General features: G+C 46.9%; 1 protein-coding gene across 3 annotated transcripts in view; it reads left to right on the forward strand.

Annotated features, from left to right (window-relative positions):
* The window catches only part of DOCK1 (dedicator of cytokinesis 1), a 531,871-nt gene that overhangs the window by 468,957 nt on the left and 38,281 nt on the right, over positions 1–24,633 (forward strand). For all 3 annotated transcript variants that reach the window (XM_047826036.1, XM_047826038.1, XM_047826037.1), the window contains 5 exons: positions 16–56; positions 1,512–1,602; positions 5,693–5,812; positions 20,538–20,627; positions 21,446–21,550. In XM_047826036.1, the coding sequence (XP_047681992.1) occupies positions 16–56; positions 1,512–1,602; positions 5,693–5,812; positions 20,538–20,627; positions 21,446–21,550 (447 nt within the window). The remainder of the gene's footprint in view (positions 1–15; positions 57–1,511; positions 1,603–5,692; positions 5,813–20,537; positions 20,628–21,445; positions 21,551–24,633) is intronic.

The following is a 24,633-nucleotide window of genomic DNA, read 5'->3' on the forward strand; positions in this document are numbered from 1 at the left end:
GGTTTGATTTTTCAGAATTTCTACAAAGAAATTGAAAGAGAAGAAATGTATATAAGGTAGGTAGGCATCATGCTTGCTTGTACCTCTGCATGTTTATTAGAAGTGCTGTTTGTTACGTCCATGCTAACAAATGTCTTCTAACTGTGGGGGTTTATCTTGGAGGAATCGTGAACCCTCAAGGTAGAGTTTGATGTGTTCTGACTCCTGGCCCAGTTTATGTACACCAATACGGAGCTTTGACGGTCATATTTAGCCACCTTAGAGAAAAGCCATAAATTATTATTGCACAGGGTTTTTGTATCTTTTGACTGACCCATATGGCCTTTTAGAAAAGAGACAACCATATGATCAAGTGAGAAATCCAGTTTTAATTTTATCACATATGGACAATAGTATAATTTTTCAGTCCATTCTTACTTTAACTGACACTGTGTTCCGATGTTTTATATTGTCTGCTGGATTTTTCTCCTTCACTTGCCTTTTTCTCTAGAGGGGTGGGCTGTGATTGAGCCCCCTCTCTTGGTCACCTTTAGGGGGTGAGTGTCAAATATTTAGCAAGACTATAACTTAGCAGAATAGAGTAAGGATACATCACGTGACATTCATGTTTAATGATGTGTTTATTACATCAAGCATGATTGTCTAACTTGATTTCTAAAAATTTTTTCCTTTCTCCCTTATAAAAATATGCCATAGAAACTTAATAAACTTTTGGGAAAACAACTAGATTCTTTTATCCAAAATGTAGTTTACTTTATACTAAAAAAGCAACCTTTATATCTTAATGGCAAAGAAATTCTTTTGATCACATTCACTGTGATCATCAGAGCCCTTTATTTTTATGGATTTTTATTTTTATGGGTGTGTGTGTGTGTGTGTGTGTGTGTGTGTGTGTGTGTGTTTGGATTCAATAGAAATGTAAGAAATCACAATCAAACATCGTAATCTCATTTCAAATATAAGAAGAAAACTTTGGAACAAATTAAAAAGAATGAGAAACCCTTTAAGTACATTTCTGCCTTCCTGTGCCAGCTTCCTTTTCATCTGAAAAGGGAGGACTCAAAATTCTTTTCAAAATATGATTGTATAGGGGGCGCCTGGGTGGCTCAGTCGGTTGAGCATCCGACTTCGGCTCAGGTCAGGATCTCGCAGTCTGTGAGTTCGCGCCCCGCTTCGGGCTCTGTGCTGACAGCTTGGAGCCTGGAGCCTGTTTCCGATTCTGTGTCTCCCTCTCTCTGTCCCTTCCCTGCTCATGCTCTGTCTCTCTCTGTCTCTCAAAAATGAATAGACGTTAAAAAAAATTTTTTTTAAATATATGATTGTATATTTCTCTTGTTGGTTTTTCTTAGTGCTTCCTGCACCCAGAGTGTTCAAGGCATTGTGAGTTGTGAGCACTGTAAACAGAAGGTGTAGATATGGTGCACTGGTGAAGGTAGAATTCAGCCCTTGCAATCCTCAGCACAAATGATGTGCTCCCATGTGAGAAATATCTGTCTATTTCGTCACCTCAGGTATTTGTACAAGCTGTGTGACCTGCATAAAGAGTGTGATAACTACACGGAGGCAGCTTATACCTTGCTTCTCCATGCAAAGCTTCTGAAGGTAATAGAAATTACTACACGCTTTTATGATTCTGTTGTTATATGTTCTGAGATTATTTAAAATTGTGTTTGTCCATGATAAATTTCAGTAAACCTATGATTTAAGATCTTATGGATTTTGACTAAATGTGGTGACATAAACAAAGACATATTTAGGAGCTACTTTGATTGTAGGCTTGGCCCTACTGAATGCAGATTTAACAAGATGTCATAGCAAATTATCACTGAGCATCATAAACAGCCATCATTGGGCTGTCGGCTAGCAGCGAGTTAGAGATTCTACGGTTCCTTATTCATGCCAGCAGAACTCAGAGGTAGTGGAGAATAACATCAGTAAGAAGGAATTTCGACAGCTCAGGGTAGGATAGGATGAGACATATCCCTAATTATCTTAGCAAAGCATTCACATTGAGATCTTCTATTAGTCCATCAGTTGACGTTACACCTCCTGCCTAATTCTCGTGGAGTGTTGCTCCTGAGCACAGGTCTGGCATGACAACGTTCAGCTGTGTTGATTCTTTTGTTTTGCAGATATCTTTTGACATTGAATGTTTGTTTGCAGTAATGTATTCATGCTCTTCCCTGATGCCCAATTCTAGCCCAGTTAATTATACTGAGTAGACCCACAGTAAATAAATGGATGGATGGATGGATGGATGGATGGATGGATGGATGAATAAATGGAAGTTGGGTGGATAGATGGATGGATGGAAGGGTGAATGGATGGGTAAGTTGGTGGATGGATGGATGGATGAGTGGATGGATGGGTGGATGGATGGATGGATGGATGGATGGATGGATGGGTGGGTGGATGGATGAATAAATGGAAGTATGGGTGGATAGATGGATGGAAGGGTGAATGGATGGGTAAGTTGGTGGATGGATGGATGGATGAGTGGATGGATGGGTGGATGGATGGATGGATGGATGGATGGGTGGGTGGATGGATGAATAAATGGAAGTATGGGTGGATAGATGGATGGACGGAAGGGTGAATGGATGGGTAAGTTGGGTGGATGGATGGATGGATGGATGGATGGATGGATAAATGTGTAGGTGGGTGGGTCGGTAGGCAGATGGATGGATAAGTAGATAGGTGAAGGAAATGCTATACAACCTCTAATTTTATGTATTAATACTTTAGCTAATCATTAGATCATCTTTTCCATTACATCCTTATAAAAAAAATTTGAAAAATTACAAACTGGATCAACAAGAACGGTTAGGAGAATTCAAATTTAGTTGAGTGACCCAACATAAAGACCACTCATTCAAGGAATCCTGTTTTCAAACTCAGGCCAGCCCCCCCCCCCCCAAACACCAAAAACTAAAAGAAAGAAAACCAGAGAAGATCGCATTAAAACAGGCATTAAGCAATGTCTTCTGGGTGTTGAGAAGCATTAAGGAGAACACTATGTTAAGAGTGAAACTCCAGCAAGAATCTTCCAGCCTTTGGCCCAACCCTGAAATCTCTAGTATCTCTTGGTGTTACAAATACACACCGGCTGCTGTGGAGATGTTGGAGTGCGGAGATGTAGTTTTGCCTGAAAACAAAAGGGTCCATTGCAAGGAAAACAGGAGGAGGATCAGTCTGGGTGCCTCATCAACACTCATCAGTAGACCCCCGTCTGGCTTCACCCCACATAAAGCTCTCCCAAGGAAAGTAATGTACAAAGATAGAGATTTCAGTTAGCACACCTGACACCAGCCATGCCACTGCGAATTCTAATGGCCTTCATTTGTTAGTAACCCAAATTTCAGTAATAAGGCATTTTTGCAGCTATGAAGATATTTATTTTCACCAGGAAAATTAAAATGGGGTTGACAAGCTACTCACTCACCCTCACTCTCTTATAGTACATAAGCACTCGCGTGTGCACGTGAACATAAAATAGATATGTGTGTAAACTATCATTTGTTCACGCATTGCATTTATTGAATGCAGATGGGCTCGGCACAGACCACATGAGGGTGTGTTTCACAACCCAAATCCATAGGCCCAAGTGCGTTATCTTTTCCACTGGGGCTCCGAATTTTCCAGTTAAATGGCAAAATGCTCTATAATTTCTCTCCCTATCTTTTGCATCGTTACATTTCGTAATTTTTTCTAAATATACTTTGATACAGCATTTGGTGTGAACTCGAGCTGGTTAATCAGCTTAATGAAGGCGTTATTTGTTTCGTTATGAAAATTTTCCTTCAACGTGGCAGATACATTCTTGTTCGTTAGCTAAAAATTCTCAAATATAATCTTTGGTTGTTTTGCCTAAACCAAGACCAATGCAAGCATTAGCCTTGAGTCCCCGTAATCAACTTAAATCATATCAGTGTTTAAATGGAAGGTGTAGAGGGACTTTTATTCCCCTCTTCAATATTTTTTAAGTGATTTTAAACTCCAAGGAAGTTATTTGAAATCAACTTTCTTATTTATTTTATTGTTGTTACATTTCAGAATCATCTAACATTGTACGTTTATCCCCCATGAAGAATAGAAATCTAGCTGTGCAGTGAGAACTCCATAATTTAATGATTTTGTAACAGCCAACTGTGATCAGTAGAGGCGAGTCTAATTCCGAGGTGAAACCTTTGCAGCCTGATTAAATGTTTCTCACCCTTACTTGACATTTCTAGAGCAGGGGAGCCATTCTGGCCCCGTGCTCTGGGCCCTGTTGGAGCCCCCAGGGCTCAGCAGGAGGTGCCTCTTGGGAAGCCTCACCATGCTCCCCAAGCCCCCTGCTCCCCATTTTAGCAGGCCAGTCCTGCTGGGCCTCTGCCCGATCACAGCTATTACTCTCATTAATCTGCCCCTAAATGTGTCACCCTGGCTGGTGTCATTGCTCCATATGTGGCCTGAACAGCATTGGGTCCTGTGGGGCACACCCACCCCCATGTTGGTCCAGGCGGCCTGGGGGTCCATTGCTTTCTTTGCAGCATCTTTGCTGGCCTATCTACACGGTCAAACTCTACCTCCTGTGTCCAACTGATAAGCAAGCCCATTCTAATTACTTTCTCCAAGGAGCATCCCCAGACCCCACCCCCACCGGCAGTGTGTACTCAGCCCTCTTACCCTTTAATGCTCATGGAACACATTTTGTGGCGTTATTACAGATCATTGTGCTCTAAGCTGTCCTAGCACTGTCTCCGGGTCAGGGCACCTTCTGACTCGTCTTTGACCCCGTGCCTTGCACATAGTAGCTCCTACCCAATAGTGAATTTTGTTGAACCTTATACTTAACGCCACTGTTTTGCGGAGCCCAAGTTTATGAGCTGACACATCAGATGAGCTTGCCTTCACTTTGGTGCATCTCCCCGGCTTGCTGAGACCTCTGTGCATCTCCTGTTTATACTGTGGGTCCACTGTCACTTCCACATCCACTGATCGAGTTGTGCCTGGGTGATGGGCAGCGAGCCCAGAGCCAAAGGTCCAAAGATAGGCCACCAGGTTCCTTTTATTTACGACTGGTATGTGAGATCCCTGTGTCTTCTTTGCTAAACGAGGGGGCACCTGGGTGGCTCAGTCGGTTAAGCTTCCGACTTCGGCTCAGGTCCTGATCTCGCGGTTTGTGAGTTCAAACTCCGCATTGGGCTCTCTCTGTCAGCACAGAGCCTGCTTCGGATCCTCTGTCCCCCTCTCTCTGCCCCTCCCCTGCTCATTCCCTCTCCCAATCCCCAAAATAAATAAGCTTAGGAAAAATGTTGAGTGTCTCAGGACTGAGTCCAGGACCCCGGGATGCCTCACTTGAGACAGCCCCAGTCACGTGGCTCATAATTCATCCCAGGTATTTCAACACACTCTCAGCAAGCTGACAGTTCTGTGCGTTCCAGAACCTGCCGGTTTCTCTTCTGTGTGACTCTAGGCCTGGCTTTGCCTCCCTCTTGTCTTTCATTCCTCGTGGGGCCTCTGCACAGAGGTTGTGCCCTCATTTCCAGGCCCCAACAGCCTGATGACAGCAGCCCCGAGTGGCCCTGGAACCGTGGCCTCGTGCGTGCAGGGCGTGCGGGACTCACTGTGCATTCTGACCAAGGGAAGGCACGGGGCGGCACTGGGCGTGCCCTCGCCTGGCACTTCTCATGCTCTGCTTTTGCCCCAGTGGTCAGAGGACGTGTGTGCGGCCCACCTCACCCAGCGGGACGGGTACCAGGCGACAACACAGGGACAGCTGAAAGAACAGCTCTATCAGGAGATCATCCACTACTTCGACAAAGGCAAGGTAAAAAAAAGTGCAGTTTTTCTTGTGTTTTTCTCATTATGTGTATCTTCCTGCCGCACGCATTTCATGGCAGGTGATGTTCGTGCAACCAGAAGTTTGTTACAGGTTGTGTGTTGGAAGGTTTTATGCATGGCTCACCAGCTGGCCCTTCCGAGTAGAAATCCTACCAAGAAACCCCACGATCTTCCTTCTATACACGCTCTGAAAGTAAGGAACTAAAAAAGTACAAGAATTTTGCTGGTCCTTGCTGGAGACAACCAGGTCTGGGACACCCATTTGGAGGAGTTTCTGAGCACTTAGGACTAATGCGTTCCTTTGACACTTGGGATTTTTCTGCTCTCCCTGAAAAATGAATCCTGTGATAAGACCAGTATTGCACCATTTTGGCGGATTCTAGATTCACTGGCTCCCACAAAATTATTTATTCCGTTGACTTCTATGGGGAGGAAGCCTGCCATCATTTTAATCAGCCAGTAATAGGTCTTATCAGTGTAGTTTGTGTGAGTCACATAAGATGTAACTATTGGAAAAAAAAAAAAAAGGAGTTACTTGAGCTTTGGACGTTTTTAAAATCTGCCACCAAGGTGATTTCGGAGCTTCTTGTGTGGCTTCATCAGGATTTATAACCCATCTCGTTCACCTGCTTTTTTTTTTCCCCACTCTTAGAAAGGTGACCAGAGAATCCATGGGGGCACTTGTGAGTTTTGCAGGACTGCTGTGATGAAGTACCACCCACTGAGTGGCTTTAAATGACAGAAATTTATTCTCTCACTGTTCTGGAGCCTAGAAGCTGGAAATCAGCATGTTGGCAGGGTCGTGCTGTCTGCGGGACAGTGACTAATGGGACGGTCTGTTCCATGCCTCTCTCTTACTTCCCGGGGTGGCTGGCCATTCTTGGCGTCCCGTGGCTGGTAGCCACATCAGTCCAGGGTCCACCTGTATGTGTCTCCTTGTCCGGATTTCCCTCTTCCAAGCCCGCCAGTCATTGGATTTCCCACCTGATCCGCTATGACGTCATCTTAACTGATCACATCCAAAGACCCTATTTCCAAATAAAGTCACATTCAGAGAAACCAGAGATTAGGACTTCAACACTTCTTTTGGGGGGGTGAGGGGACTCAATTCCACCCCAAACAGAACTTTATACCAGGGAAGGATGACGGCCGCCTCTTTTTGTGGCCGTCAAGATCAATCAAACCCTCTTGAACAATGTGTGTTTTGTTCATTCCCCACTGCCCTTGACACAGGGCAAAAGCCAAACTATTCAGAATAACATGGAGGTTGCCCAGAGGCCACTTGGAAATGTTCTGTGGATTACACCTAGTCCTGTAGTAGCACAGGATATATTTCTTCATAGCAATGAGACACTTCCACAATTAAGGCCAATTACTACAATGTTATTGGTTTAGCCAGGGGACCCTATTTCTCAGCAAACTGCTAAAAGAAACAGGGCTGATTCAGCCATTCCTTCCCCCGATGACTTCCTGGCTTATCGTGTTCTAGGCTGTGGGGTGGGCAGAGCAGGACCGGGGACCGGAGAGGGCCAGAGGCCACTGGGGCCGGAGGAACATGTGCCTTTGCTCGTGGCCATTCTGGGCGGTCACGGTGGCAGTATGTCCTCGGCCCCTCGGTCTCAGGGGCCGTCACCCCTCGTTCCCTCCCTCACACCCTGTATTTTGGCCACATCGCCCAAATTCGGGGGACCTCGCGCACCCCGGCCCCTCCTGGCTCTGCCCAGCAGGCTTCTGCCCCTCCTGCCCTTGTCTGGTTTCTTCCTGTCTCAGCTTGAATGCCCCCCTCTCGTCCTACCCCCCACGGTGTCGTCTCCTCTACAGCACTGGCTACGGTTGGCAGTGAGCAGCTTGCGTGTGTGTTTCCTCAGCAGGTCTCTCCGTAGGCTGTCGGTGCCAGAGTGTGGTGGCCACACGCACTTCTTCCTACAGCGCTCCTGATTCTCAGAACAGTGCCTGACATGTAGCCCGGTGGGCATCCGTTGGGGGCGCAGAGAAATCAGTACAAAGAATGAACACTCAGCATTTAAGAGCGATTCCCGATAGTGAGAAAGGCTCACCTGTCTCAGGACAGTGGCCTCCGATAAATAATAAATCAAAGAACAAGGTCTTTTTCATTTCCGGCAGACAGCCTCCTACGGAGGGGGGAAGATGTGTTCGGTTTGGAACAGCAGTTCTCACCCGGGACCCCCAGGAGATATTTTTAGGTTGGCACGGCCCAGGGAGTGGATGCCTCTGGCCTCCAGTGGATGGATGCCAGGGATGCTTCTGGAACGTCCTGCGATGCGCAGACAGTCCCACGGCAGAGAACTATCCAGCCCAAAATGTCAGAAACACCAAGAGTAAGAAATCCTCGTTTTGAAAATGCTCAAGCGACAGAGTATTACCTGCAATAAGAGAAAGGGACGGAAGGGCCGTCCTCACCTGTCCCTGTGTCCTGGAGGAGACACACAGAGGATTTCGGGAGAGTGACCGGTTGGTGAACGTGGAGTCGGAACGGGTCTACCTGCTCATCTCAGTTTGGGACGGCCGTCTCCACAGCAGCGGTTAGAGTTGTCCTGGCAAAAAGGATGGAAAAGCCACTTCTGAGTATTTGTAACTTTTCCACAAGAACGTTCAAAGAAAACCAAGTCCCCCTCCCATCCGTCTGCAGCTGACGTGAGCGTGATGAGCACAGGTGAGGGAGAAAGTTCCTGAGATGAAATCTGAAGTGCCTGGGCAATTAGAAAAGTCACTTTGACATCAACAAGTACTGCATTTCCTGGGACAAAGATAACAGGAGGAAGGAATTATTCATCTCCCACGTCAGGCAGGATGGGCTGGAAGATGCTGGAATTTCTGCCTCCTGAAGACCCAGGAACTGTGCAGCACCCGGGTTTATTTTTCACTCATGCCGCACGAGCTTGGTCCTCTCCCGGGACGCAGGTGGGCCGAGGCCCACCACAAAGGAACGCGGCCAGGACGGGACAGTGAGTCACCAGCCCGGCCCTTACACGCACTTTCCAGAAATGACCCCCGTGTTTCTGCCCGTGTCATTGGCTGAAGCGGATCCCAGGGCCACAACGGACCTCCGTGGACAGAGGTGTCTGGAAGGGAAGACCGACGTGCGGTACCCACGTCTACGAGGGTTTCTAAGTAGACGAGTGAGTCGGGGTTCGAATGGAGGACTCTGAACACACGTGGAAATGACCTAACTGTGTATGTTCGCAAGAAGATAATATTCACAGATCCCTACATAGTACAGCGCCCCACAACGGGACACGGGAGGACAGAGATATCTCCCAGAACTTGGTGTTGGGACCTGATCCCTGTTTCTCCGTAGTTGAGTTTCCTCCTTCGGTTAGGGCGGGGGTTGGGAATGGTGTGGGCAGCGTGAGAAAATGGGCTCCTGTTCCCGTGGCTAGGACCCCAGAAATCCGCCCAGGCTGCCAGGGAGGGAGGTAGGAGGTCACAGCAGAAGACGGCAGAGTTGGGCACTTTGTGCCAGATTTAGGAAATAAGACGGAGACCCGGCCTCCCGGCCAGGTGTGCGTATTTGCAGTATTTGAGAAGAAACATCCTCTGGGCCTTTTCTGAACATACTGGAGTAAGATTGGGGCTGTGGTCATTGCAACAGTTCGCCAAGCTTGATGTTGGGGGGCCTAAATGTACACATTTCCATCTCCGTTCCCAGATTCCAGTCGTCTTGGAGGGAAACTATCTCACAGCGGCTCTTGGGTGATGGGTGGCAAGTATCGGGGCCAGTGGCAGCTTGACGAGGGTCTCAGGCAATGCAGGGGGGCTCCTGCCAGCGCTCAGGCAGCAGACGGGACTATAACCTGAGTGACCCAGTCCTGGAGTCACGAGGGACGTGTGGTCACTGGCATTTGAAATGCGGCCAGTCCGAGCTGAGACGTGCTGTCAGCGTAAGGCACACGCTGGGTTTGTCAGACTTCGTGAAAGACTGTCGTTGTGGGCTGGATTGTTTCTGCCAGAAATTCAGAATTTCAAGCCCTAATGTCTAGTACCTCCAGATGTGACTGTGTTTGGACCTAAGTCCTTTAAAGAGGTGATTAAGGTAAAACAAGGTAACGTGAGGACTAGTGCACTTGTGAGAAGAGATCAGGACCCCCACAGTAGGGACCGTATGAGGACATCGTGAGAAGAGGGCCATCTACGAGCCACGCAGAGAGGCCTCAAAACACCCCATCCAGCCAGTGACCAGATCGTAGACTGCCAGCCTCCGAGGGAATAAATGAGTTTAGGGTACCCAGCCCGTGGTACTGGGTTATGGCAGCCAGAGCAACTGATACAAAAGTCAGCTGTCTCACTTAATTTTTTGTTATTGATTACATGCTGAAATGATAATATTGCAGATATATTAAATATTAGTAAAAGTAATCCCAGTTTTTGAAAAGGCAGCTACTAGTAATTTAAAATTACATTGCATTATATTTCTACTGGACAGTGCTGGTCAGAGCCAAAGACTTTGTCCTCCCTGAGCATTAAGACCATTGTCCAGAGGTGACTAGCCTGGGTGACTCAGTCGGTTGAGCGTCCGACTTCGGCTCAGGTCATGATCTCGCGGTCCCTGAGTTCGAGCCCCGCGTCGGGCTCTGTGCTGACAGCTTGGAGCCCGGAGCCTGCTTCGGATCCTGTGTCTCGCTCTCTCTCTGCCCCTTCCCTGCTCACACTCTGTCTCTCTCTGTCTCGAAAATAAATAAAACATTAAAAAAAAAAAAAACGCATTGTCCACAGGCACATCCATCCATCTGCTGGTGTGAATGGAAGCTTTACTCTCACATCCTCTGGGGCCGTCACAGGCAGCCAGTATTGCTTATGTGCCTGTTGGCATATATTCCTTGCGCTGGGTGCATATTTGAAAGACTAAACTATATCTAAAAGAATTAGAACATGGGACCAAAGCCAGGAAATAATAGAATTTATGTCGGAATGACAAGGGGAAACATGCTAACAAGCCTCAAAATTAGATTTTTTTTTTCTTGTGACCCAGTGTCATTTCTAAAATTTGGAAAAAAAAAAAAACTCTCAAGAGGATGTTTAGTTTATAGGGCACCTGGCTGGCTCAGTCAGCTAAGCTTCCAGCTTTGGCTCAGGTCATGATCTCGTGGTTCATGAGTTCAAGCCCCGCATCGGGCTCCACACTGTCAGCCTGCTTGGGATTCTCTCTCTCCCTCCCTCGTCCTCTCTGCCACTTCCCCACTCACGCTTTCTCTCTCAAAAATAAATACATTTTAAAAAAGAGTATGGTAGTTATTTACATTAGGGAATTTGGAGGGATAGGTGAGTTAGGGGCTCCTTTATGGCACAGGATTCTCTGAAGGAAATACACACAAGGCAAATGTTCGAGAGGATTAGGAAAGAGATAGGAACAAAGAAGGTAGGAATAAATCTAAATCAAGAAAAGCAACATATAGCTTTGTTGGAGCAAGATGCAGTTTTTATTTTCTTACTTTATTTATTTTACTTTATTTTATCTTACTTTATTATTAAAATTTAGACTCATGCCCCTCAGGTATGTTGTTTTCTTTTGTGCTTTGATCAAAATCCATCATAATCTCATTATCGGCTTCCCAAGCCCTTAAGGATGAATCAGGTTTTCTCACTGTGGTTTGTGTATCTAAGTGCCTTCAGGAGTGAGAGCCCCTGACAAACTAGCTTTCGCGTCTGCGCTGGCTTGGCCGGGATCCTCCCTGAGGCACTGCTGAACAAGTCGGGTCCTTGGGTACAAGGGCCGCTGCTCGAGCCAGTCCATTGGGTGGTCCCTTCCTCATAAGCTCCACCTTCCGGGGCTTCTGGTCCTGGCTGGATCACCCAGCCTCTTCCGGGGGCCCCCCACACCCATCCCTGCGACTCGGCTCCCTCCCTCAGTCACCACTCTACTTTCTAACAAAGTGGCCATAGTATCATTGCTTGAATCACTTCAAAGGTGCCCAAACCTCTGGGGCCCCCACCACACCCTCCACAGGCAGATCCAGGCTTTTCGCTGGCAGGAGCCCCCACCCTTGTAGCACTCTCCTCTCTACCCACAATATCCTGCCTTATTTTTAGAACATGCTCTTGGATTCCCAACCATTTGGACTTCCCACGGTCTTCCCTGGGTGTGGAAGGGCACCCCCGCCCCTACTGTTCTCTTCACCTTGGAGCCTCCCCACCCCAGCCATCCAGGAAGGTGCCTCCCCACCCCTCCCCTGGCACTCTCTGCCCTGGCCTTGGAACTACTTGTATGTATCCTGTATCTCCCTACTTCGAGTATTTCATGCTTCTCAGGCCCCCCTAAGAAAACTGGGGGTCTTGTTAAAATGCAGATTCTGATTCAGTAGGTCTTGGGTGGGGCCTGAGGCTCTGTGTTTCTAAACAGCTTCCAGTAATGACAAGGCAGCTGGTCCAGGGACCACGGCAGTCACCAGGCCCTGCTTTGGCTCAAGCTACTTGGTGGCCGGGCCGGGCAGGCTGTGTCTGATGCTCGTGTGCCTCCGAGGGAGACTGGTGAAACAGACTGAACACTCAGGCAAAAAATTTTTTTAGTAAACTTTATTTTTTAGAGCAGTTTCAGATTCACAACCAAAACGAATGCAAAGTGCGCAGGGAGTCCCCACACACCCCTGCCCCTACCCCTGCACCGCCTCCCCCTCCCCCACTGTCACCCCTGCCATATTTTGATTCATCTTTTATGGAATGGAGAGCCTTCTGGCCAGCGCTTGAGCAAAAGGCCACCGTCACTGAGACGTTCCACAAAGTACCTTCCGTTGGGCACGTTTGTCTCCTCTGTGGGGTCTTGGTTCCTGACCCAGACTCTGAGCCCCTTACAGGTCTCAAGGGGCAGATCCGTGGCATCATTTCCGCAGTGCGTGGGTTTCAGGGGAGGGGTGTTTTCCACCGGCTCCTTTCCCGAGCCTGGCGCTAACCCTGTTTCAGTACCGCGTTCGCTGCAGAGGCTATAGATCAGACAAAGACAGTCTTCCAACACCTGGACCGGCTTTTCCTTCCCGGACTCTGTGCGTCTTTTAGAAATGACAGTCCTCGGTCAGGACGATTGCCGGGGCTCATCCAGGGAGCAAGCAGGACAACCACACTGGGAGGGCACCTGGTTTGGGCCACAGGCTCGGATTTAACAGCTGACCTGGGTTGCACCCCAAACTCCATGTGCTTTGCTGCTCACACTCCCGCAGCATTTAAGTCACAAGAATTTGGTTTGATTTTACATTTAATTCCTTTTAAGGGGGAGAAAATGCGGTTTTGGTTTAAAAATATATATTCAGGCAGGGGGACTTCGCGCCATAGTTGAATTTGAAGGCTGGGGATCACGAGATTCTAAAATGGGTGCTAAACAGGACCTCAGTCTGGCAAAAGTATGACTCAGTTAAAGCTCCATCAATACAGGCTGTCACCATGTGGCTGTGTCCCTGTGTCCGTAAGGAAATCTTCACTATGTCCTTAATATGTGGAAACTTTACACGTTCTAGAGCTCATTTGCACTGTTGTAAATGTATCCGGCTTCCTAAGGGACATAGGGACTTACAGAATCCGAGGTAGACCTTGGCAGGCAGTAAAGGAGCGGCCGCCCGTGGAAAGCGTCCCCGAGGCCGCAGGGACGGCGGAGGACAAGGGACTGGGGTCAGAGCATATTAAAAGTTTCTCTGTCTTTGTGCTCCAAAAGCTGCAGTGCTGAATGGATTTTCTGCTGCTTTATATTGGACACTTCGGCTTTTGAATTCTGTACGGTTATCTTTCTCTGTTTCTTCCACACGAAGTCATTCTATTTTTGCTTTTCTATCGTCTTCAAAAGTTTTTGAACGTCTTTCAGCCAGGCTCTTGGACTTTTCATCTTTTTCTTTCTCTCCATAAAACGTCATTTCCATCTGTTTCCCTGTTCATTCTTTTACGGTTCTTCCTTCCCAGGCTAATAACCACTCCTAGCTCCTTTTCCATTCTGTTTTTACCACCCGTTTGAGCGTCCCCCTGAAAGCCTTCTGTCGGGCTTTATCCCTGCAGACGGGCATTCTTTCCTGAACATGCTCTGTATTGTCTGTCTTATTGTGTTTGCTTGAGGCCTAGTAATTTTCAATAAAGCCCTTAATCCAAGTACTTCACTGAAAATTACCAGGCTTCTCTATGGAGGATGAGTCAAAAATAGAAGCCCTGCTATCAAGAAAATGTAGTCGGAGCGAGCGAGCGAGAGAGTCCACATTAACCAGCGTTCAGCCACCTCCGAAACCAAGGGGCCGCCTGGCAGTCCCGATCAATGGGGATCGTGACTGCGAGCCCATGTGCTGCGTGAAGCTCTGTGACTGTTTCCACCCGGAGCCTGGCTTCCTTTTCCCTTCAAATAACCTCGCCTTGACAAAGTTCGCACTTTGCCTTGCGCCCAAGTCAAAAAGGAGGCATCTCGCGTCTTCCTGTGATCTAAAAATAAGGATTTGGGGAGTCAGTTTCTGCATTCGGTGAAGTGGCTGGATTTCTTCTCTGAGGATGTGGGTGACATGTTTTCATCCTCTTAGTTTCCCTTTTAAAGCCCAGGGGTTATTAAGAGGAATCGCGAGGACGGGCACGTAACGACGCCCTCCTCCTGGATTACGCTCAGCATTTCCACAGTTTTGAAAATCCTGAAGTTTGCCAGAATCTATTCGGTTAGAAAAGATTTGACCTGCTAACATGTTCAAAGAGATCATGTTAATAGTGATTTGCTCCTATATAAAAAAAAAAAAAATCATGTTTTATCAAGGCATGAGCAAATTCAATGTTTAGAGTCCATAACAACACTACTCCCCACTCTCTGCAGGACCCCTAACAAGTACTCCCACTGCCAGGCCTTACTGGTGCCAGGGGCGCCCCTGAGTTAGAGGCCAGCCTCCAGGCATCCCCGTCGAGCCCCGGGGGTCATGTGCAAACAGGTAAATCACAAAACCTTCCTCTGGTCTGACACTTTGGTGGATGCTGGGTCTACCTGTCTAACAGGTATGGGAGTGATTACTTCTAGGGAGAGTGGGCAGGCTTCATGGAGGAGGTGGCATTTCGACTGGCTCCTGAAGAATAAGATAAAGTTTGCCTGGCAATGGCTGGGAAGGGCAGGAATTGCAAAGGATGGGAGCAGCACAGGTAAGGGCCAAGGCCACGGCTCCTGAGGCCATCTCGCTTTCCTGAGGAAGTGAAGAAGTATGTCTGCAGGGTGGGGGGTGAGGGATCCTGAGACACACGGATGTAGAGAACTGGAGATCCAGTTTACCCGTGACCTTGCACGTCCCCTGAAGATTTGATTTACTCCATGAAGCACAAGGAGCCAGAGAGATTTCACGCAAAGAGGCAACAGTGATTCGTTTTCCTCTTTTCAGAGGGTAATTCTGGCTACTTGTTTGGGGGCAGAGGGGACGGAGACCCACTGGGAGGTGGCCTGTGAACTGGAGGCCTGGGGCAAGGTCACCAGCAGCAGGGATCAGGAAAGGGTGGTGGCACTTCCGGAAACGTGAAGTCAGCTGATCCCACACTGCCTCCACTAAATGGGTCAGGGTCAGAAGAGCAAATGCCAGGCGGAGCTGGGACACCCAGCACAGCTGAGGCGCCTGGGGACAGGGCGAGGATCAGCGTCCTCACGTGGCTGGAACATTGGAAGAGACGCCTCTGCTAAGTCCAGGGAGGTTCTATTTCCTGCAAGGCAGTTAAAGTGGTTCTGAGTGATGAGGTTCCCATCACGCATCAGTTCTTTTTCAAAGGAGTTGACTTTCCAGCTAGCGGTTACCCAGGCAGTGTGATGCCCCTTTGACCTCCACACATCCCTGGCCCACCCTCATCCACTGGTCTGTGTCTGCGCCCACAGATTCTGCTTCCCTCCTCCGAGGGATGGACTCTCCACATTCCTACCCTGTGTCCCGGACCTCCCTGCCCATCCCAGGACGCCAGGCCAGCCCGTCTGTCCCGCCCGTGTCGTGTCAGCGCCTTGCTCGCTATTGACTAATACACCTCCATCTACAGCCACACCCTATTTCCCCCGTGTTTAAAAGGAGTTCTCTTGTTCGGACTGCCTGTCAGTCTCCTCCTGTCTACACAATTCCTCAAAGAGCTATCTGTACTCACTTTTGTTCCTCTCCCCCTGTTCTCTCTGCTCCCGTTGTAGATGCCCAATCATTACCTACAGAATCAAGAAACATAATCCCTTCCCTGCAGCCTGATTTAGGCTTTTCAGAATCTCACAGAACTACAGATGTCCTGGCCTGAAGAAAAAATGCAAAACCTCTGCGTTTTATATGTTTCCTTCCAGGGCATTAAAAGCTGAGCAAATAGTTTTCTGTTTTGACAGGCAAAGAGTTTCTGTGGGGAGAAACAAGCCATATCAGTGAACGTGACTTAGATGGGCAGTGATTCCTTGATTACTTGACCACACCAGAGGGGAGGGCTTATTGTTGATAAATCCTTTATGAACCTTTTCATAAAGGCTTCCTACGCCCTTCCTAAGTCCCAGTTCCCACTGGCTTCCTGCCCCATCTGACCGGCTTTCTAGATGCCAACTCCGCCTTGTGCCTGCCCGTGCAAGGAGAAGACGGCATTGTTCCTGCCAGATCGGGTGGCCCTGTGCCGCAGACCACAGAGACAGTGCACCTGCTGGGCTGCGAGAGGGGGGTCTGACTCGCTCGCTCTCTCTGAGAAATGTCTTTGCAAAAATGTGGATCCTTTGATCTAGCTGACGCAGGTTGAAAACACCAGGAGGACCAGGGATGGAGCTTGGCTCAAGAAAGAGCAAGAGGCCTGGAGAGAGGGTGGGTGTCTACAAGGGTCTCTATTCTTTCAGCTGAGCCACAGACCTCGAGTCACCATGGCCCTTCTCATGACACGCATCTTCCCTGGGGACTCCCACCCTTCATCCTAGAGGGACTAGAAGGAGACTGTCACTCTCAGGCTCCTGGCCTCACTTACTGGACAAGACCTAAAGCTAGACCTCACTCATCTCCGTGCAGAGGGATCTCGACAGTGTTCTGGATTCTTCTGCACCATTGCATATCCTCAACCATTCAAACGTCCATGACCTATGTGGGACACTGGAAATTCAGATGCAGTTGAATATGACTCTTCCCCCAACAATTGCCTGGAAAAACAGCTGAATTTTGGAAGAATAACTGAGACTCAAGGATCCCATAAAACATCTTCACCAGTGAGTCACTTACAGCTACTAAGTGGATTCAACCAGAGTTGTCCACGCTGTGCTGGTGAGTCATCGACAGCCAGAATTAATAGTAAGGGACAGTCATCCTGGCTGGCGTCTACCCTGTCATCCACCACGGCTCCCGTGCCCAGTGAGGTCAGTCTTGTCGTCCTGTGGGTCAACTGTGCAGTTCTCCATAGGAAATCAATAGCTGATCTGTTCTCCACAGCCACTGTTGTCATGGAGCGAAGGAAGGAGTTTCACCAGAAGGAAAAAAAAAAAAGAAAAGAAAAAGTTTGTATCCATGAAACTTGAAGAAATGGTACTTCCTGGTTACTGGGAGGTTCAGAATGGTAGAAAAAGGTTATCATCTCAAGAGAGTGTAGCTAAGACCATCTGAAGAAAAGGGACAGAGGAAAGAGTGTTCTCCGAGCGGCAAGTAACCAGCGATTTCAAGGATGCAATAAAGTGGACTAAGGATTTCAAATCAGAAAACAATGGTGTGTGTGGATCTGATGCTTCCTCATTCAGGGCTGTGGGAAACTTCATAGCCTAGTGCAGGAGCTAAGGCAGAAGTTCAAACCCACGAGTTAAAGCCAATCTTTCACAGAGGTAATCTAAATCTCGATCGCATTGAATCTGTCTTCTCTCTGGTACTGAAATATCTTCCAAGGGGTTCTCATCAGAAATATGAATTGCCCACACTCCTTAGAGCCCTATCCAATTAAAAGTAGATCTAAATCTTCCTAATGCAGAATCCTTTAAGACACTGGGGGAAGAGGAGGGAATGTGTATTTATAGAAAATCTGATAGAAAACACAACTATGTCACTTCAAGGGTGAGTCGGATAAGGTATTTATTCAAGACTTACATTTCTTTTAAAAACAATTACTTTTGATATGTATCTAAAGCATCTCCTCTGTCATTTAGGATAAAAACAGATTAAGCTTTTACTCAGTAATGAATTAGGCGCCCTAACATTCTAGGCAGCTCATAGAGTGTGTGTTTGCAGAAAACTAAAGAAAAATCCTGTGACCAAGAATCACAAGTTAAAGTTTTCTTTGAAATGGAAATACTCTAAGGGAGGAATTGGTTACTGGAGCTTAAAAAAGACATTGCAAGTGCAAGAGAGGTTTCCCCTTCCTAGAAATGTGAGCTTGGGCCCCGGCAGAGGACCCGAGGAGGATCTGGAACAGGAGATGAAAATAATCCCAGAATGCAAGGCATCTCTGAAAGCGCCAGCAGGATGGAGACAGTGGCAGCTCCGGGAAGGGAACAGTGTGTGGACCCAGGAAGGGCATCTTGGCCACTCTCTCTCTTTCCTGGGCGCTGGTCCCATCTCAGAAATCTTTTTCTACTCTGGGCTTATTTTTATTTTTGTCTTTCAAATTGTTAAAGTATAACTCTCATTCCAGAATAGCTTTTTTTCTCATAAAAAATAGCAGATGGTTTATTTAAGTAGTAGCTATAAAGAGCATTTTAAGTCTATTGGGCTGTTCAGTAATAAGTAAGGCCCTCGATGGGGTCATTCTACTCAGAAGAAGCAAAGACCAACCGGCAGATGGGTGTTCAAGGATGAGGGTGTGCCCAGTATGGGAGCTGGGCACTTGTGTTCTCAGTGGGAACCTGGAATTAATGACTAGTCTAGTTTTTATCTATCTATCTATCTATCTATCTATCTATCTCTATAAAGTCTATTTATTTATTTATTTATGTATTTATGTTGAGAGAGAGAGAGTGTGCACACTCAGTGGGGGAGGGGCAGAGAGACAGAGGGAGAGAGAATCTCAAGCAGGTTCTGTGCTGTTAGCACAAAGCCTGACATGGAATTTCGACTCATGAACTGTAAGATCGTGACCTAAGGTGAAATCGAGAGCCAGATGCTTCACCTACTGGGGTCCCCAGGTGCCCCAAAGTATCCTTTTAAACCCATCCGAGCAGGAGGGAGTGAGAGAAGCCGGAAGTGCTAGGACATGGTCATTGTTATGGGCTGAATGTTTGTGTTTCCTCCCTGCCCCCACCGAATTCTTACTTTGGACCACCGCGTGGTTGCCTTCGGAGATGAGGCCTTTGGGAGGTAATTATGTTTATATCGGGTCATACGTAGGGGTGGCCCCCATGATGGGAATCACTGCTCTTCTGAGAAGAGGAAGAGAGCCCTCTCTCAAAGCTCTGTGAGCACATAGTGAGAAAGTGGTGTTCTACAAGTCAGGAGGAAGGCCCTCACCAAGAACTGAATCTGCCTGCACCTTGATCCTGAACTTCCAAGCTTCTAGAACAGTGAGAAATAAATGTCTGTTGTTTAAGCCACCCCATCAATGGCATTTTATTATAGCAACCCAAACTAATACATTCATGAAAAGCAAGAGTTTTAGAAAAAGATCAGGTCGGGCCAAGTACACCTCTCTGTGCCCTTGGGCAAGTTGCTGACCTGTCTGACCCCCAACTTTCTTATCTGCAAAATGGGTGTGATGAAGTACCCACCCAATGAGGCAAGGGACTTGCTGAACAGACAGCAAGCTCAGAATCACTTGTCCTGACTTTAGCGGCCACCATCTTGTGGGAATGGTAGCCATCAAGAAGTGGGCGTTTCCTGGCTGGGGAAACGTTATGTGGAATGGTGTGGTGCTTTCCCGATTCTAAATCAATAATCTTCAGTTCTTCTAGTAAACATTCTTCAGTAGGCCTTCAGCTGTGGTCCAGAGGTTTTAATAATGCTCGGTTCCTGCCCTCAAGGGGCCTGTGGTCTCTAAGGAGGAATGACAGAGAAGCACTCCTGTTTCAATACATTACCACCAGGTTGGAAGTCAGAGGATCCTGGGTCATCGTGGGAGCACACGGAGAGTTGGCGTCCAGAAAGGCTTCCTGGAGGAGGTGGTTCCTCCATATGTAACATATTCTTCTCAAGTCCACCACTTTATTTTTCCCAAGAAAAAGAAGGAAAATTCAGGTCTTAGTATATGTATCCATTAATTATTCCACATACACCAAAGTCTATCAGCCTTCTAATAAATCAGTTACTTGATTGGAAACCTACTTTCAAACTACTACCACAGAAAGTTCCCCCTTGCAAAATGATGTCAGGCTTTAAAGCCTCACAGTATTTGCACACATAAAGCAGCTTGTTGCAAGCTTTAATTTAGCATTGAAAGATATCCTGTTCTTACTGACAGTCCACCGTTGTGTTTATTCAATGGGATGACTTGGGAAAATCGCAAAACCAGGCTCCCTGTAGCCTCTCGTAGCCCCGTGGTGCCTACCCTCGGCTAACCGGCCGCTCCGAGGCATCAGAGGCCGTCCCTGGCAGTGGGAAGTAGATGGAGCAGGCCAGAACCGGCCAGCAGACTGCTTTGACCCTGGGCAGAGGCGTGACTGATGAGCCAGTAGTGGACAAGTTTAGTCAACTGACATCTGGTCATGAGCCTCTAGAAAATATTTGTATTTTTCCCACGTTATTCTCGTAGTGTTTTCATATTCAGCAAGCGTATTTCCAAATTGTTTTCTTATGAACAGTTGTATTACTATTTCATTCCTTGACTGCATGGTTCAGGTTTGAGTTTCTCTTTCTTTTTCTTCGCAGATGTGGGAGGAGGCCATTGCTCTGGGTAAGGAACTTGCTGAACAGTATGAAAACGAGATGTTTGATTACGAACAACTCAGCGAATTGCTGGTAGGTCTTCTTTTCTTTCTAGTGAAGTAAACACAGGCAATCCACACTTGTTTTTCTGGGATTTCCCTTCCCGTTTTGACGTTGGGATTCCCCTCAGGCCTTCTGTGGGCTTGGCCATGGTCCTCCATTTTGTCCAGGATGAGAGTCTTGATGTATTTGCTGACCGATTCTGGCTCACGAGCACTCACGTTTATTCCCAACTGAGCTTTGGTAACCAGACTAAAGCTGTAAACAACCGCTGACCCCACATGTACAGAGCTCTTGGTGGCCCCAGAGTCTCTGAGAACCTCAGCTGGTTTAAAACTGACCCCATCTACAAGGTAGGTGGGAGAAGGGAGAGTAACCCAGACCTTTCTCCTGCTACAGACACTGTTTGTATTCAGCAGATCTACTTTATGATGGTATATATAATATTTATCATTAATTTAGACCAGAATTCTGCCCTTTGAAATTCCTCTTTAATGTGGCCCAGTATCTAACTGAGACCAGTTTTTAAAATACTAAAGACCAGCCACTTAATCAGAAGGAAAACCATTTCTGTGGCACCTCTTTGGTTTTTGAGAACACAGATAAATCATACTGGTTACTGAGTTTCGCTCTTTTGGGCAGATTCCCTGCTCAACACCGGGGGTGAGGGACAAATTCTGTCCAAGCCGTGCGTCGAGGTATCCAGATGCACCAGGCGCATGGCACCTCCCTCATCGTCATCCTCCCACCCAACTGGAATTGCCAAAGCTTGTAGAGCCCACTGGAAGATTCTAGAAGAACAAACGCTCAAATGCACTATTCAAACCTGAAATGTTCTTTCTTCCTTTCAGAAAAAACAGGCTCAGTTTTATGAAAACATCGTCAAAGTGATAAGACCTAAGCCTGACTATTTCGCTGTTGGCTACTACGGACAAGGATTCCCCACATTCCTTCGGGTAAATTTTGATTCTGTTCAATCGAAGCCAAGATTGCTGCCTGGGCAGAGAGCCCCTTCCCATTCCGAGGAACGATTTGGACTTTGCATCCGTGGGTCGCGGTCTGACTCTGTACTCTTAATAGCTTTGCGCTTAGCTTAGGGTGTGAGAGAAGGGCTGATAACATTTTCTTTGGTTGCATATAAGCTTTCCATCTGAACTTCCCTAAACGGAACTCTCCTTCAGAGATTTAGGGGTGTTTTTTTAAATTGTGGTAAAATACAGGTGACATAAAATTTGCCACCTTAACCAGTTTTAAGGGTACAGTTCAGTGGCACTAAGCACATTCACATTGTTGTGCCATCATCCATCTCTGGAAATTTTTCATCTTTCCATCCTGAAATTCTGTACCCAGGACAACAGTGACTCCACGTTCCCTCACCTCTCAGCCCCTGGCAGCACCGTTCTACTTCCTGTCTCTATGAATTTGCCTTTTCTAGGTACCTCATAAAGTGAAATCGATACACTCTTTGCCCTTTGGTGTCTGACCTATTTCCCTTGACATACCGTCTTCACGGTTTATCCATGTCGGGGCATGGATCTGAATGTCACTTCTTTTTATGGCCGAGTATTCCATTGTATAGATATACCACAGTTTTGTTGATCCATTCGTCCTTCAATGGACGTTTGGGTTGTTTCGGCTATGTTCGGTGAATCATACTGCCGTGAACATGTGTATTTTTAATTATGTGAGAAATTGTAAGGGGATTTTTCCGGCCACATTGCTGGGGACTCTGAATCACCTTCCATTCCTTAGATAGGCATGTGCTGTTTGACACGGGATTGCAGAAATACTGTGATCGTCAGCCAAATGCCCATTTCTTAGCACTCATGAGGCCAGAGGATAAATTGTGTAAATAAATACTGCTTGACCTGCTAGTAGAATTGTTTCAAGTTTCTCTTGGATGCCATTGACCAGTGGGCCATGATTTCCTGTCATTTCTTAAGACATTTTTTGAAGGCACATGGTTTTCTCTTATTCTGGGAGACCACAGGTGATTCCTCTGGTTTGGGGAAAGCGGGATCTCTTGTCTAGAGCATAGCTGTGTGGGGCAGTTAGATCCAGGAAAGAGGTTTTCCTAGTCCCGGAGCTGTGTTCCTTTGACCCTGGCGGTTCTGACTGCCCAGACGTTCTTGACATGCCTTCATGCCTCCACCAGCAGGAAGGACTTACTTGCTGAGGACCTGTCATTGTTGATATGACATCAACAAGTGAGCCTCCCAGGTCTGGTCTGCTTCAGAATGTGACCTGTTGATTTGTCCACTCACTCAAGGTCTGGGGTGACTGGGGCATCTGTCCCTACCCTGTCCCTGCTGGTGTGTCCTCTCTCCTTGACACCTCAGCTTTTCTCGTGCAGCTGTGGCACCACATGCCCGGGACAGCAGTTGACCAGAGACCCAGATTTTGGAGAAAATTTTCTTCCCAAAGAATGAGTAAAGGACATTTGGTTATAAGCCCTAAATTAGGGAGGATTTTGAAGTTAACTACATTTTATTTTTAAGAAGTTTATTTATTCTGAAAGAGAGAGAGAGAGAGAGAGAGGGAGAGAAAGAGAATCCCAAGCAGGCCTTGTGCTGTCAGCGCAGAGCCTGACGTGGGGCTCAATCCCGTGAACCATGAGATCATGACCTGAGCCGAGTTCCAAGTGTCTGACGCTTAACCAACTAAGCCACCCAGGGGCCCCTGAAATTGACCATATGTAAATAAAAAACCAAGCTGAAGAATATTATGGGCTTGGAGTTGACGTTGTTAAAGGCTTCCATTAAGGTGTATAAATCTGTATGTGTGACCCCATGTATGTGTCTCTAAGAGAGAGATCGAGCCTAAATCATGGCTGTGCTGAGGTGTTACAGTGTGTGTGGCCCTCTGTGGACAGTGCTGTGACTTCCCACTACTCACTATGCCTCTGCCCTGGCTTCCTGACGTGCCGGTGGGCGGGGCGGGCACTTTGCGGTCCCTGAGCCAATGGATGCCTGGCGTGCAAGAGGGCTGGGAGGGCACACACGATGTGTGTGCTCCGGGGACCGCACTGGGTCATCTCCCCTGTCAAAAGGACAAAATGCAAAGTGTGAATAAAGGGTTTAACGGGCATGATTAATATTGAACTGACTTCCCCGCCACACCTGAATAATTCTGCAGGACTATAGCAGTATATTTATTATGCTTCACAGATCCCCTGGCAGGGGTCAATCTGACAATGACATTAGCAGTTACAAAAACTCAGGGAAAATGTTTGGCTGTTTAATGCCCCTGAGGAACTAACTGTCCCTTTTGCTTTGTTTTTCTTTAAGAATTAGTCTCGTTGGCTTCTGGGTTTGCCTTTTTTGGTTGTTTGTTTGCTTTCATGTTAATATTTATGGTTCTTCCAAGGAATAAATATCTTTGACTATATATACATTTCCCCCTTGTTTTCATGTTTGAAGGGACTGCTTCAGAATGCAAAATAATTGACATTTCTAGAAAATGTTAGTAGTGCTTTCATCTATAACTCACTAGTGTTTTTCTATTAAAGTCTTTATATACATTTTATTATTATGTCTTCTAGTGTAAAGCATAATAAATTCATGCGAGTTTTGTAGTGGCCTGTTAATACATTAAATCTTCCTGAATTTCTGAAATGTTTGGCTTTATATAGCTTTAAAAGATGCCCACACTGTGTATTTATATTTCTAATTAAGGCTACATATTACTTTGGTCTCTGCTTGACATTATTTTTTTAGAGAAAGAGAACATTTTTCTTCTATAATGGGTACTTTAAGACATACCTAAGCACAAAGTGAAAAAAAATATTCAATTCTTAAACTGTTCCTTCTTTAGTGATTTATGGGGACCCAGAATAAGTTGGGACTAGGGAAGGAAAGAAATTGAGTACCATAGGATCTCTCTTTATCTTTTGAAAATTCATTAATTAGACAAATTTTAGTTTGACTTCGAACTCAGTCTCTAGGAGGTAAGCGTAAGAATGTTCCGTGGGGTGCTATTCTGTGGGCTCTCTGCCTTTCCTCCGCTCTGGCACCTGGCCAGCCAGGGTCAGGACGGATAC

This window comes from Prionailurus viverrinus, chromosome D2, assembly GCF_022837055.1.
Source record: "Prionailurus viverrinus isolate Anna chromosome D2, UM_Priviv_1.0, whole genome shotgun sequence".
NCBI classification, from domain to species: domain Eukaryota; kingdom Metazoa; phylum Chordata; class Mammalia; order Carnivora; family Felidae; genus Prionailurus; species Prionailurus viverrinus.